A 15,233-nucleotide genomic window follows, 5' to 3' on the forward strand; every position below is an offset into this window, starting at 1 on the left:
TGGTTTTAGAGGTAGTTGGTTGATCTATTAATGGCATGTGTGAAGTAAGTAAAGTATAATGTTAGATTCAATGATCAAACTGGTCAATTTGTACCAACCTGAGGTCTCCATGAGGGAGATTCTTTGTTTCCATATCTATTTTTTATTTGTGTAGAGGGGATCAAGTCTTTTGGCTCATAAAGTGAAGATTCATGACATTAAAGGGTTGAGGGTGTGCAAAAATGCACCATAGTTACACATTTTATTTTTTGTTGATGATTCTCTAGTCCTTATGAAGATAAATTAAATGTTGTTAATGCAATCCTGTTGAGACAAGTTCTTGAGTAAGATCGCACTAGCTCCAAACAAATGGCGAGTTAAAGGAAATGCAAAATTTTTTAGCCCCGGTGTTAATGTCGTTTTGAAGGCGCATGTTTGCTCTATATTAAATATCATGACAGATACTATGGACTATGTCTAATAAATACATTGGTCTTCCCATTATGATGGGAGTAGATAGAAGCGACAGTTTTGTTCGTCTTTCGAAAAGTGTCGTCAATTGCCTGAAATTATAAAAAAATAAAATTATTAGTAGGAGGAAAAGAAAGTTTAATCAAACTGTGCTCCAATTACTGCAAGTATGTGAGAAAATGCATTGGTAGGCTTGATAGAAATTGTGCATCCAAAGAAAAAGGATGAATAAAGTAGGGTGTGTCTAGAGCACATCTAGATGTGCTCTAGTTAGGGCATCTCCAGCCGCGCCCCAGGAAGGCCTCCTCAGGCGTTTTTTTTGCGCCGGCGCCGAAAAATCGGCCCAGTCGCGCCCCAGGAGCCCGATTTTCGCCGGTTTGGGCCGAAAACAGCGCCGGCGGACCCAGGCCGAACCCGGCACGCTGGGGGGCGCCCGGGGGTGCCGGGGCGAACTGTTTTGGCGCGAAACAGCCGTGGGCCCGCCGCGTCAGGGACACGGCTCTCTTCTCGCCCCTTCGTCGTCCTCATCGCCTCGTTTCCCGCGGCGAATCAATGCCAAAGCTGCCGTGCTGCCGCGCCGGTCAGCCTGCGCCATTGATGCCTCACGGGCGGCGCAGTGAAGACCGGATGACGCGCGTCCCTCGCCCTCCCTAGCCCGCCACGCGTACTCACGGCGGCTAGCGCACGGGCGGCGGCTCGGCCTATATAAAACGCGCCCCAGCGCACTCGGCGACTCGCACTCTCTCGCCGTCGTCGTTCCTCCCTCTCCTCTCTCTCGCCGTCTCCAGTTCGTCACACCCATGGCCGATCGCTTCCCGGGCGACGGCACGGCGGCGAACGGCTTCGGCCGCCGCCATCTACACAAGAACGAGGCTCGCCTCCTTTTCGAGGCCGAGTACCCGGTCCCGCCGGACATGCGGGTGCCCGGGGCGTGGAGGATCAGCGCCGGCGACGTGCCGGTGCCTCCGGTAACCACCGGCGCGGTGCGGCGTGCGGAGATCGCACGCATCCGCTCGTCCCTGCCGCGTGCGGCGAGGGAAGGGCCACGGTACGTCCCCGACAGCCTGCTCTGGGAGCCTTATTTCCGTCGCCGTCACGCCGAGCAGTTCGAGGCCACCAACGGTGTCGAGCCCTCCGGCAGGCTCAACACCGTCGGCCGGCGTCGGTGGTGGGGCGTGCCCAGGCGCACGCTGGAGGCCGTCCTCGAGTACATCGAGGGCGGCAACACGCCGCGCCTGAAGTACCCCGCTCCCCCGTCCTTCCCACGCCGCCGGGGAAGCTCCTGGACCCCGAGGCGCATGGAGACCGGGGGGTCCTCCTCCTCGTCCGGCGGCTCCCCCTGCCTCCACCTCCGCCCCGTCAAGCCGGAGCCCCAGGGCACGCCTGTCAGCGCGCGCACCCGCCGCTCCGGCGTTCGCATCGGCGACAACGCCTCCCCCACCGCCCGCTTCGTCCTCGTCGAGCCCAAGCCGGAGCCCGGCCTCCCCGCGGAGTACGAGGTGATAGCCCGGCGTGGCTTCTCCGACGAGGACGCCTTGAGGAGATAGCCAGTGCGACGATATGGTCCGGCAGCGCCGGGCCCTGGAGGAGATCGCCGCCCGCAAGCGTGGGCGCGAGGACGAGCACGGCGTCGTGGTCCTCGACAGCGACGATGACGACGACGCCCCCGGACCGTCCAACCCGCCGCGCCAACCGGGGAAGGGATGCAGCAGGGACGGCGGAGGCGTCGGCGGGGCCGACGACGACGACGGCGGTTCTACACGCGGTTCTACATGCCGAGGAGGCTGTAGAACCGCGTGGGCGGGCGGCGAGGCGGGCGGCGAGGGAGACGGCGGGGGTAGCCCGCGGTAGTTTTTCCTTTTTTTGTAAAATATGTTTAAATTTGAACGAACTCGAACGTGTTTGCGTTGTGTTTGCGCCGAATTTAAACATTTTTAAAACCCGTGGGGGCCGCGACTGGGGGGCATCACGCCCCCAGTGAGCGGTTTAGCGCCGGTGCGCCCCCAGGGGCGATTTTTTGCCCCTCCTGGGAGGCCAACGGCTGGAGATGCCCTTATTGCACATCTAAATGAGTGAATCAAGCATAAAAATAAAAAGAAAAAAGAAGAAGAAAATATTCACACGAATCTCAATGTAAGATCAATACCATATAACTTAGATATGCAATACTTATGGCACATCTAGATGTGCTTTAGCAAAACTGAATAAAGTATGCCGTATGGCTTAAAGAAAAGGGTACTCTGGTCAGAGTGGCCTCGGAGAAAAAACAAGGTTTAGAGGGGAAAAGTTTGGAATAAAAAAAAAAGAGGAAACCCTAAACCCCTCCTCCCCTCCCCTCCTCTCCTCTTCCCGTGGCGGCGAGCTGCGGCGGCGCTCAGGTTGCAGTCGACGGCGAAGCTCCGGTGGCCTTAGACGCCGGCGGATACCTCCCGGCGACGGACAGCAGCAGAGGCAACCACCCGGCGGTGAGTTTCCTGCTCTCGCGCTCACCCCTTATCCCCGGCGGCGACCTAGGTTTAGGAGCTCGCCGCGGCGCCGTGCACCTGCTGGCCGCCGTGGAGTTGTTCTGTTCTTCCTGCCGCCGCCGCCGCGCCTAGGTCTGCTTGTCTGCTTTCAGTCATTAGCTGATGACTTTTTCCAATAGGTTTGCGCAGTACACTGACCAAACCTGTTGAAGATCTACTACTACTAGTGTAATCAAACCGTCACTGCTTGTTGATGCTTGTTTGCTGCCGGCTTTGGTAGAGGGATTCAAATTGCTTGCTGCTGCTTGCTCGCAGCTAACCGTGCATCACTGAATTTGGTGCAGGCCAGACTTGCGGGTTATGCAGAGAGCAGAGGCCAGGAGCAGAACGGGCCGGTGAAGACAGCAGCAAGAGGCGGCATCACGCGAAGGTGGGGAGCAGCGCGTGGTTTGATTAGTTCTTCGTTTAATACCTATTTACTCATCTGAATCACAAGAGCTCTAAGTTTCCCAATTATGATCCATTCTTGTTGCTGAGCAGAATATCGTGCTGGAACTGACGAATTTATTTATTTATCTCTCTGTCTGTCAGGTTGAATTGGTTGGTATTGGTGCATAATGTCGTCCAATTGGCGGTCACTGCAGCACCGGCATCGCTACACCTACACATCGGTCGTCTTCCCCAAGCACTACCTGGAAGCACTACCCCTTGTGCCGGCCCAGGTCTCTGCGTCGAATTTCTTCGCCCAGTTGAACAATTTGATATCCCTGCCGTCCACCTACGCGCAGATTGTTGTTGTCAAGGACTTCGCCTCGGCGTTTGTGCAGTTTCTTTCTGCTCCAGTGATATCTGATGATGCCGTGCTTGCTGCCGCCAAGCTTTATTTGGAGATCCTCTTCTTTGAGAACTCGCTCCCTCTCCATCGGGTGCTAATATCTGTGCTTGCCAAGTGCAACAAGTTCTCTGCACTCATTAGTGCCTGCTTTACTTTGCTATGTGAAGAGTATGGTGCCTCTGGTGTCAAGGCAAAGAAGAGATTTTTGGTATCTCGAGCTGCGTTGTCACTGATTGGCTACCCCAAGTTGGGTTTTCTCAATGAGGCAGTTGAGAAGGGTGTAGAGATCATGGCATGGGATGTGGTGGCCGGGCTTGACGGAGTTATTAGGGACATAGATGATGGGTCCCGGCCATCTCCAGTTGTGATGGAGCAGTGCCAAGAGGCCATGTCTTGCATGTACTACTTGCTGCAGCGTTACCCTTCTAAGTTTACTGGACTTGATAAGGCATCAGCTGTCTTCAAGAGTGCTGTTAGGACGATACTGACTGTTCTAAAGTCATCTGCCTTTTCGAGGGATTGTCTGGTGGCCTCTGGAGTCAGCTTCTGTGCTGCAATTCAGGTTTTCATGAGTCCCGAGCAGATTTCCTGGTTTATTTCTCAAGGGCTCTTTGGTATCTTTCCTGACCATGAAGAGGATCTAGCTGCGCATGATGCACTTTCTGATTTTCATCTGAGTGAAGAAATCAGAGATCTCTCAGTTTTGAGTAGACTTTGTTTACTCAGAGGGATTTTGACGGCTATTCCAAGGAAAGCACTCAACGTGCGTCAGCTTCATTCAAATGGATCTTTATGGACTGTATTGTATGATGGGATTTTACCTGAGCTTTGCATGCACTGTGAGAACCCCATTGATAGGCACTTCAATTTCCATGCTCTGACAGTGACTCAGATATGTCTGCAGCAGATTAAGACATCTGTTTTGGCTGATTTCACTGACTTCTCTGGTGACTATAAGCCTTTCTCCAGGGATGTTGTCAACCGTGTATTAAAAATCATATGGAGCAACCTGGAAGATCCTTTGAGTCAGACTGTAAAACAAGTGCACCTCATCTTTGATCTCCTATTGGATATTGAATCGTGTCTTCCATCAGAAGACCAAAGCGTCAAATTGGTTCTGTGCGACATTGCAAATGATTTACTTCGCCTAGGTCCGCGATGCAAAGGGAGATATATCCCTTTAGCTTCTTTGACGAGGCGACTGGGTGCCAAATCTCTTCTAAGCTTGAAATCAAACCTCCTTTTAGAAACAGCCTATGCTTACATAGATGATGATGTTTGTTGTGCTGCAACATCGTTTTTAAAATGCTTCCTTGAGAATTTAAGGGATGAATGCTGGAATGAGGATGGTGTTGAGCAAGGATATGATGCCTTTAGAGGGTTGTGCTTGCCTCCTTTGATGCGGGGATTAGTATCTGGTAATTCGAAGCTACGATCCAATTTAAATACTTATGCAGTACCCACTGTCATCGAAGTTGACACAGACAGTATATTTGCAATGCTTGGATTCATCTCTGTAGGCCCAAGTGCAGATGCAAATAAATTGGATGTGCCATTGAAAAGTGACCAATGTATAGCCGCACTGGTTTCACTGCTAAAGGTCTCTCGAAATCTCGCACTTGTGGAAGGGGACATTCATATGGATTCTGATGAATTGCTTGAGCAGGAGGATAATAAGGGTGCTGTAATCATATCTGTTAAAGGGATTGCTGTTAGAGTACCTGCTAATTGGTTTGTTTTGGCACTGACACATAGTGATGAAACTCTGCGTATAGATGCTGCTGAATCTCTCTTCCTAAATCCCAAGACATCAAGTCTTCCATCCTCCTTGGAACTGAGCTTGCTTAAACTAGCAGTCCCATTGAATATGCGTTGTAGCTCAACAGCATTTCAAATGAAATGGGCAGGTTTATTTAGAAAGTTTTTTGCTAGGGTGCGCACAGCACTGGACAGACAGCTAAAGCAGGGATCATGGCTGCCATCACCAAACTCTATTGTAAAAGAAGCTCGTCCTGTTGACACTGTTATGGACACTACTGTGCAGAGGGCGGAAGATCTCTTCCAGTTCATGAAGTGGTTGGGCTCCTTCCTATTTAATTCTTGTTACCCTTCTGCCCCTTATGAAAGGAAAACAATTGCAATGGAGCTTATTCTTATAATGGTAGATGTATGGCCTATTCGTCGCTCTGAAGGGAAGACTGATGTTCATCCTTATAATGACAGCATAACATTGCCAGATTCAACAATTTCATTTGTAGGGTCTATAATTGATAGCTGGGACAAGCTAAGGGAAAATTCTTTCCGCATTCTGTTGCAGTTTCCAACACCTCTTCCTGGAATTTCCCAGAGTGCATCCATAAATGATGTTATCAGATGGGCAAAAGAACTCGTGCTAAGCCCGCGAGTTCGGGAAAGTGACGCTGGCGCATTAACCTTCCGACTTATATTTCGGAAGTATGTTTTGGAGCTTGGATGTGTTATTGTTTTCTCTGAAGAAAATGATTGCCTTCAGTGTTACACGAAATCTACAGATGGAGATACAGAAGTAATTGCCAGTCAAAACCCAGTTGCACAGTACATTTCATCACTCATTCAGTGGCTGTGTACTGTTGTAGAAGAGGGTGAGAGGGATCTTTGTGAAGCATGTAAGAGAAGCTTTGTTCATGGAGTTCTTCTTACCTTGCGCTACACATTTGATGAGCTGCATTGGAACTCTGCAGCTATCCAATCGTGTCTCTCAGAGATGAGGAGTTTGGTTGGAAAGCTTCTTCAACTCATAATGCGTATAACATCGCTAGCCCTGTGGGTAGTTTCTTCTGATGCATGGTATATGCCATATGATATGGATGACATGATTGATGATGGCTCCTTTCTCTTGGATATAATTGATGAGGATCAACCTGATACTGCTTTAGCAACGACAGAGAAGAATGCCAAATCAGGGAATAATGGCAAACCGGCTGAACATGTTATTATGGTTGGTTGTTGGCTTGCTATGAAGGAGGTAATGGATTAGTTCCTTATTACTTTACTCACCTAAGTTTCGAAGTTGCTTTTCACTAGCTTTAGTTTTGAACTTAAGCAATTGCCTAAAACATATTGATCATATGGCATGGACCAACTTTGTTGTCAGTATTTTTTTCTTCTGAAATACATGTTTGTCCACTTATTTATGTAACACTTTCTGTCCTGTTTGAGAGCATAATTTTGGTAAATTTGTTAGGTTGAGAAAAGGTTATTATTTCTGGGAAGTTCATATGTTGCGTCTCAGATCCATTACCAATATTATTGTACCAATGCAGTTATCCGGGTATAGTTTTTTAATGGTCTTTCTATGGTGTAAGTTTTCCATTTATATTTCAGGTTAGCCTTCTATTTGGAACCATTGTCAGGAAAATTCCATTGCCTGTCCGTTCTCACTCAAATTCATCTCAGAATAGCTTGTCTGACAATACCGAGCAGACAAACATGTCTGGGGAGGTTCTAGATGTGGAACAGTTAGAGATGATGGGTGATCATTTTTTGCAAGTTCTTCTTAAAATGAAGCATAATGGTGCAATTGATAAGACAAGGGCTGGACTTACTGCCCTCTGCAACCGTCTTCTTTGCTCAAATGATTCAAGGTATGTTCCATTTGCCCATGTAGGGCCTCTTTGGAAACCAAGGGAAACATTGTTTATGATAACTTGGTGCTGCAATTCTTGTTTACATTTGAAACGTATGTATGAAAAATTCAGCAATAGGTAACATTTCATTCCTTGAATTTGTGAGATATCATATCACACAACACCATCCTCCAATTTTTTAATCAGTTTCATCCTTGTGGAGGTGTAATAAAATCCAGCCTCCTGCTAAAAAATGTTTTGTCCTTGTAGAAGTACAATGATATTCAACATGAATATATTGAGTAATGCAGTGATGCATCTATACTGCAATTGTAGACACCTGCACATTTGTGATATTCTGAGGGGTGAAATTCAAAACTGTGCAAGTTTTCCTTGTTAATAGATGTTTGTCATCATCATTCTTCGTTATCATCATTCTTCGCCATTATGGTCTCGACATCATAAGTACAGTAGTATGTAGTGATTTTTTGTTGAAACCTGATTCTGGATTTATGTGTATGTGGAGTTGAAACTTACTTTCAGTTAAGCCAGATTCATGTCAACAGTTGTGTATCATGTCCAGTAGAATTTTTAATGGATTATATCCTAGTTCCTGAGGATCTTTAATTTCTTTTATCATTCACAGGCTCTGCAAAATGACGGAATTGTGGATGGTGTTACTGATGGATAGGGCAGTTGCTAAAGGGCAAACTGTGGATGATTTGCTAAGAAGGAGCGCAGGAATCCCTGCTTCTTTTATGGCACTGTTCCTGGCAGAGCCAGAAGGAACTCCAAAGAAGCTACTTCCAAGGGCGTTACAATGGCTGATAGAATTTGCTAAAACGTCTTTATCTAATTTTCAGAAAGATCACAACCAGAAATCTGAAGCAATGAAAGACTGCATTGTAGATTCGTGCGAGTCGCAATCAGGAATCACCACAAGTGTTCATTCTAATGGAAATTTGTCAAAAAGCCGAGATGAGGGTGTTGTTCCTACAGTGCATGCATTCAATGTGCTTAGAGCTGCCTTTAATGATGCAAATTTGGCAGCTGACACTTCGGGTTTTTGTGCTGAGGCAACAATAGTTGCAGTACATGCATTTTCATCTCCTTACTGGGAAGTGCGCAATGCAGCTTGTCTAGCATATACTGCACTGGTTCGCCGCATGGTTGGGTTTTTGAATGTGCAGAAACGCGAATCTGCACGACGGTCAATATCTGGCCTTGAATTCTTCCACAGGCAAGTTCATTGTGGTCTTATATTGCCATGCTGTTCTTACAAGTTTAGTATATAGTTTGCATTCTGGTAACATTGGTCTTGTGATCTTATATTAGCATGCTGTTCTTACACATTAATATCATGAGAAAAATGGAGTAGCATTAGTTTAGTGCAAGTATAATGTTGATAATCATTTTTTTGGTTCAGCACCTCAGTGTTGTCGATATGATAAAAGAGCGGCATTACTTCCAAAAATAATACTACCTCCGTTTCAGTTTACAAGTCCTACGCGTATACCTAGATTGCCAGTTTTATCACCTTAATATAAACTATATAACACAAAAATTATACGATTTGAAAATAGAACATCTAAAGTTTATATTGATATATTTTTTGTAATATATAACTTGTATTAGGTTGGTCAAATTGACGACCTAGGGGCACGCGCACGCCCTGTAAACTGAGAGAGAGGTAGTACTAGTTTATTTATTATAGTCCTGATGTAGGATTGCCATTCTTGTGTAAACCTTTTGTTCTTGTGTTTGTTTATGGTGAAACATTATATCCAATATTTTCCCAAACTAATATTCAGTTGGTGGGATTGACTATTTTATTGACTGAGTTGTGCCTTGTTTTATTATGTATAGGTACCCGGCACTTCATCCATTCCTATCTAGTGAACTGAAAGTTGCAACAGAACTATTAGCTGATGGGGTTTCCGGCAATTTAGAGTCACATATCGCAAAAGCCATACACCCCAGCCTGTGCCCTATTCTTATTCTTTTATCAAGGCTTAAGCCATCGCCCATTAGCTGTGCAACCGATGATCCTTTAGATCCATTTTTGCTTTTACCTTTTATCCAGAAATGTGCTACCCAGAGTAACTACCGGGTTCGTGTCCTTGCATCAAGGGCTTTAATTGGTCTGGTATCTAACGAGAGGCTGCAGCATGTTGTTGGTGATATACTGGATGATTTACCTTGTGGAGGTCGTAAAGTGTCAACTAATAATTCTCAGTCTTTTTCATTCAATACAATTCATGGCCTTCTTCTGCAGCTGTTTTCCCTTCTCGATAGCAACTTCAGAGGTTTGACAGACAGTAACAAGAAGGATCAGATTCTTGGCCAACTAATCGAGGTTCTCTCAAAGTGCTCTTGGCTTGGCTGCCATAAATTATGTGCATGTCCTGTTGTAAGTACATCATACTTACGTGTTCTGGATCAGATGCTTGATGCTGCAAGAACAGGGAAAAGCAAGCATACTGATGTTATCCGGACACTGCTGTTACAATTGAGTTCCCAGAGTCTGAACAATGTAACATCAACCCACCATGCTTTCCATGATCCTACCCAGATTGAATTTCAGCAGCAAACAGTTGCATCATATTTCAGCTGTGTTGGTATTCCCAAGGGACATGATGAAACCGCCGAGGAAGATGTTCGATCGCAAATACTTGATCAGTCGACTTCAAGCATGTCAGAGACGCCTTGTGCGGTCTCCCTCACTGAGCTGCACAAGGAGATAATGTCTTGCCTTGCCGATCCTATATATGATGTTAGAATCACAGCGCTGAAGAGGATTCTGCAGCTTGTGAAATCAATCAGGTCTGGTGATAGTAAGAACATTTTGCATCAATGGGCTAGGGCCAGTCTGCACTCTGTGATTATGGAACGGTTATCTGTGGAAGAACACCCCAAATGCCTTTATTATAGTCTAAGGATCATATTTTCATGGAACGTGGAATGCCAGTTCAACAATGGAGAAGATTGCAATACATTTTTATCCATCTGGGACAGATTAGTTCATTTGAACAGCACTGTGTCACATGCGAAAACCAGAGAAATAATTCTATGTTGCATGGGTATGTGCATGAAGCAGTTTGCTAAATTGATGAGGGATGGCGTGTTACCGGAAGGCTTTAAAACGAGTGAGCTCTCTACTTCCTTTGGGAGTATCCACAAAGGGAATAGATTATCTGCAGCCATTATCAGCACAGACCTTTTTGTCAGTCTTGTTAAGAAGCAAAGTGCACCATCTGAAACTGTGAATTCTCGTAGGGCTGCCGCTGAAGCAATTATCGCTTCAGGTCTTCTTGAAGAGGCAAATTATGTCAAAGCATGTGTGTCCAACGCATACATTCCTTCGGAACAAGACAATGAATGCCATCTCGAGGAGAAATGCTTGAAAGCTAGCGCGGGTGAATTTGCCAGTCTCTATGCATGCAAGATACTTGACTTATGGTTCATATGCATCCAGTTGCTGGAGGATGAGGATGTCCATCTTCGGCAGAAACTTGCCAACGATGTGCAGAAGATAATTGGAAATGGGTCAGGCAATAAGCTATGTGATGATTCCACACCACTGCAAGTGGACAGAGTGATTGCGTTGAGCTTCGAATTCATAACCTGCTTGTTTGGTCACTGGCTGAAATACGTCGAGTACTTGCTAAGGATGGTTTTGGACACTGCTAACACGTTGGACTCGGATGGTGACTTGGTCCGTCAGATATTTGACAAAGAAATCGATAACCACCACGAGGAGAAGCTGCTGATATGTCAAATCAGCTGCTCAAACATTCAGAAGCTCGTGCGGTCTGGGCATCAGCTGGCAACATCAGGGAGAAGTGAAGCGTTGTTGCAGAACTGGAGGGACCGTTTCCTGCACCAGCTTACGTCGTTGACGAGTGGCTATCTTGAGAAAGAGGGGAAAACCGATTGGATTGGCGGCATCGGCAACCACAAGGATGTGTTCGCGTCAGTATACGCAAATCTGCTCGGCCTGTATGCTCTCACTGAATCAAGGTGGTTATCAGAACAAGCGGAATTGGAGGACAGGCACAAATCGTATCTGCAAGAATTTTCAGATCTGGAGGGGTTCATCACGCCCTTCCTGAAGAACCCTTTGATCTCCAACCTTTACTTGCTGGTGAAGCGGTCGCATGAGCGGGAGGACCAGGCGGGAGGCTCTGCCGCCTCGGAAAGTTTTGATCCATATTTTCTCCTCCGATGATTTTTCTTTCTCATATACAACAATTAAGTAGCTCCTTTCAAGCGAGATAGCGGTTACTTGGTCTGGAACCAATTTGCAAGTTGTTTTTGGTACATGTGATGAGTATCTGTAAACCGTGTTTCTTTCTACAGCTAAGTTTTGCAGCCACCATAATTTTGTTTTGTTGGGGGTGAAACTTTTGTGCATCAGGAATACTTCATAATTTTTGTTTTGAGTAGCTGATAAATCAACAGCGGCTTGAGTGGCTAATGTGAATGCCATCGCGGTGAAAACTGCGGCCGAAAATCAGCACATTGGCCCATTGAATTCTCTGCCTCGTCGATCAAGTTAGACAATCTGTCAGTTAAATAAAAAGCTGTGAATAAATCTGTGCACTTTATATCGGCACCATTTTTTTTACATGGGCTGTGATTCCTACAGTTTCAGGCTTTCAGCCTTCATCCAGAAAAGCTGATGAATTAACAGCCCGAGCTCTAGGGCACTTGCCTGCCATATCTCTCAGGAGAAAGTCAACAATCTTACAAGAAGGTCAGTTTCTTCAACCCAACTACAAACGGTTCACAGTTTTGGGTGGAGCTGGGGCGCCTGGCTGTGGACCACTGCTACGCCGGCGGCGAAGCACTGCAGCGGCGAGACCACGCCGGCGTCGAAGTAGAGGATGTAGAGGCCCTCAGTGACGCTCACCAGCCTCACCGCCGGCTCGCCGCCGCTCCTCGCCCCCTGGAATTAGATAGAAACGGAGATGAACAATATGCCACTTCTGAAACATAAAATCCTGTCTGAATTGTGCTTACCGTTGGTGACAGCTCCACCGATTTGGCACCGTCCTCAGGCGACGACGACACGCCGCCGTCGTTGCTCAGCACTCTGATGGGGCAGCCGAGGTCCCACCCGCCGCACTCGCAGCGGCCGCCGTTCCGCCACCGCTCGACGAGCCCCGACGGGCCGCCAGTCCCGGAAGCCACGCCGCCGTGGTAGCCTCTTGGGACAATGGCGCTTATGCACCACCTTGCCTTCTTATTCCTGCTCTCTGATTGAGCGGCTCCTCCGGCCTTCTCAAGGAACTTGAGGCCCCAGCCGCCGACGACGGCCGGCTCTTCCCGCCGCTCCCTCACCACGATCGCCGCCACCTCCTGGTTGGCCGGCAGATCGTCGGCGGCGAGGCTCACCAACCCTGTCGCCTTTCCAGCGCCGCCCGGTTCGGCGTCGAGCATTTCGCGCACATCGTCGTCGAACCGCAGCGGGGAAGAAGGCCTGCCAAACCTTCCCCATGCAGCATGTTTCGGGCTGGAGGAAGCATTGGGCGACCTCATGATCTCTGCCACCCTCTTCACCAGCCCCTTGCCTTTTGCAGCACTGTAGGCGCTCTGCATCTGCCTCAGGTAGTCATCAGGGGAGCCATACATGACAAACTCAGTCTCCACACAGCCTGACCCGTCTGAGCCCAGCACCAGAGAGCTTGACACCTTCATCTTGCCGACGAGTTTCGACACGCCGCTCGAGTAGTTCCCCATCCAGTCCTTCTTCCCTTGTTCGTCTGAATGGAACAGGTAGACATAGTCGGTGGCGGAGGCTTTGCCGTCGCCATGTGGCTTCTTGACAGGGCTTGCAGTGTACATCGCCATAGGATTGTCCAGTGACAGTTCAAAGTGAGGGAGCCCATCTTTCCATATACATTGCAGAAGGCCTGCACTAAGAGATGATGATGGTGGTGGGTATGAGGACAGACCAGGCTGACTTGACCTCAGACATGCCGTGCCGGAGCAAGAAGGCGCCGTGCCCTCATGCGCGGCGAGCTCCGCCGCGCTTCTCTTCGACGGCGACGATGCCCCGGGGGAGGACATCTCCCATGTCTCCGGGGAAATCAGCTTCAGTATCTCTGACTGTGTTATGGTGTGTGATCTTGACCTGGTTTTCCTCATCTTGGCCCCCGGAAGGAAGAAAGAGGGACTCTTTGGCGGTCTTGTCTTGGCGTTCACCAGCGCATGTAAGGAGTCCAGCATCATCTTGTCCGAAGGACCCAGAGTGACATCCCCGGTGCCAGCTCCGCCGCTGATCAAGTCGTCGAGATCAGTCACGTTGTGGGTTCTTGTTGGGTGCCTCAGGCTTCTTATCAGGAACTCCAAGATCATCATCTTGGCAGGAAGCGTCGGGCACAAGTCCAGGCGAGGCGCGTCGCCACCGCAGCAGCATGGTGACCTGTGGCATGACTGGCAGCTCCTGCTCTTCCTCTCATCTAATGGAAATGTCTGCCTGTAGTTTACCAGAGCCAGATCAGACTGAACCTCAGGTGCAACAACCGGCAGGTGTTGATGATGGTCATCTTCTGACCTTCCACTGAACTCTGGAGCGGCGCTGTCGCCGCGTAATCCATTTCTCCTTTCCAAATAGACGAGCTCCATCTTCGCCAAAGAACCAAAAATCTAGTTAATGCTGGAAAATCTGATCTTGATTACCTGCACAGCAGCAACATCACCGGCATGTTAAAGATGGCAGAAAACCCAAATCTGATCTGACAGACAGGAAATTAACAACTGCCAAAATCATGCCTATGTTGTCTATGATGACAGGTAAGCAGTTTCCGGTATATCGGTGCCGGATCCGAAAATATTGGTAAGATGACTGTCAAGCAGTTTCCGTATATCGGCGCCGGATCAGAAAGTACTGAAAAGGGAGCAATGACTTTCCCTAAATAGTAAGCAAATAAATCCCCCCGTAAACAACTGTACCGAGAATCTAAAAATATTTTGCGCGTAGATCATGGAGCAAAAAATTCATAAGATTTTATAATTAACTAGTCAATCAAAGCCTTAAAACAATATGAATGGACAACAGTTGCCAGGAGAGGTCCATGTGAGTTATCACAAAAAAAGAAGAAGAGAGAAGACCATGTGTTGGCCATTTTCTATGAAACATCCTATGCCCAATATAAGGCTACTGAAGAAACCTGTACCTGTAGTGCTTATGATGAACCAACTGCCCAGAAATCATTATGATGAACCAACCCAGAGAGAGACCCTCTCTTTTTCCCAATTGAAATGACTGAACCATAGCACAAGATTATAAATTCCCCCACAAGTACCATCTCAGCGGCACCAATTGGGCAAAAAATGAATGCTTTCTCTCCGTAAGATCGTCGCACACTCTATCCATGAAAACAGTACCATCTAAATTCTGAAGTCCTTCCTTTCATCTCAGTAGAAGCAAGAGAACATGCTAGTACTACTAACTGTACTACTACCAAGTGGAGTCCATTGCTTAGAATGCACTATCACTGAAGCATTGGGCATAAGACTGTGGAAAAGTAAATGCAGCACTTGAAGAAGAGATTGATGTACAAGCAAGAAGAGAGCAATTTCTTATCCTCTGCAATTATTTCATCGAGAGGAGTCAACTGGACTAAAAGATGAGTGTTTTTTTTATGGTTCTTAGTTAGGCATGAAAACTAAAGCAGCAGCAGCCTGCAGAAAAGCAAGCACCAGCAGGGAATAATGGCCAACCAAAAAAAGGAAGAACTTAATTGCATTCATCACCGGCGGCTTAAATATTGATAAGATGACAGTGAAGCAGTTTCAGTTTCCGTGCAAAGGTGCTGGATCAGAAAATACTGAAAACAGAGCAATGACTTTCCCTATATATATAGCAAGCAA

The 15,233-nt window shown here is 47.4% G+C and overlaps 2 protein-coding genes across 2 annotated transcripts in view; one reads left to right on the forward strand and one right to left on the reverse strand.

Annotated features, from left to right (window-relative positions):
* Nucleotides 1-2,742: 2,742 nt before the first annotated feature.
* Nucleotides 2,743-11,832, forward strand: LOC119304081 (thyroid adenoma-associated protein homolog). Its single transcript, XM_037581243.1, has 6 exons — nucleotides 2,743-2,915; nucleotides 3,260-3,345; nucleotides 3,507-6,754; nucleotides 7,114-7,373; nucleotides 8,002-8,595; nucleotides 9,222-11,832. Exons 3-6 carry the CDS (start codon nucleotides 3,533-3,535, stop codon nucleotides 11,581-11,583), a joined length of 6,438 nt encoding a protein of 2,145 aa, XP_037437140.1. The 5' UTR covers nucleotides 2,743-2,915; nucleotides 3,260-3,345; nucleotides 3,507-3,532; the 3' UTR covers nucleotides 11,584-11,832.
* A 98-nt stretch (nucleotides 11,833-11,930) lies between these two features.
* Nucleotides 11,931-15,233, reverse strand: part of LOC119304083 — a 5,964-nt gene continuing 2,661 nt past the window's right edge. Inside the window, exons 2-3 of the mRNA XM_037581244.1 lie at nucleotides 12,378-14,039; nucleotides 11,931-12,303 (exon numbers count right to left, since the gene is read on the reverse strand). Coding sequence (XP_037437141.1) covers nucleotides 12,142-12,303; nucleotides 12,378-13,985 — 1,770 coding nt within the window. The 5' untranslated portion in view covers nucleotides 13,986-14,039 and the 3' untranslated portion in view covers nucleotides 11,931-12,141. The remainder of the gene's footprint in view (nucleotides 12,304-12,377; nucleotides 14,040-15,233) is intronic.

This window comes from Triticum dicoccoides, chromosome 5A (genome assembly GCF_002162155.2).
Source record: "Triticum dicoccoides isolate Atlit2015 ecotype Zavitan chromosome 5A, WEW_v2.0, whole genome shotgun sequence".
In the NCBI taxonomy this organism is placed as follows: Eukaryota; Viridiplantae; Streptophyta; class Magnoliopsida; order Poales; family Poaceae; genus Triticum; species Triticum dicoccoides.

Bases quoted from the DNA above. Each gene is read 5' to 3' on its own strand.
- LOC119304081 (XM_037581243.1), top strand. From the start codon at position 3,533: ATGTCGTCCAATTGGCGGTCACTGCAGCACCGGCATCGCTACACCTAC. The intron at 6,755-7,113 runs GTAATGGATTAG...TTTATATTTCAG, and splicing joins GTTGGCTTGCTATGAAGGAG to GTTAGCCTTCTATTTGGAAC. The intron at 8,596-9,221 runs GCAAGTTCATTG...TATTATGTATAG, and splicing joins GGCCTTGAATTCTTCCACAG to GTACCCGGCACTTCATCCAT.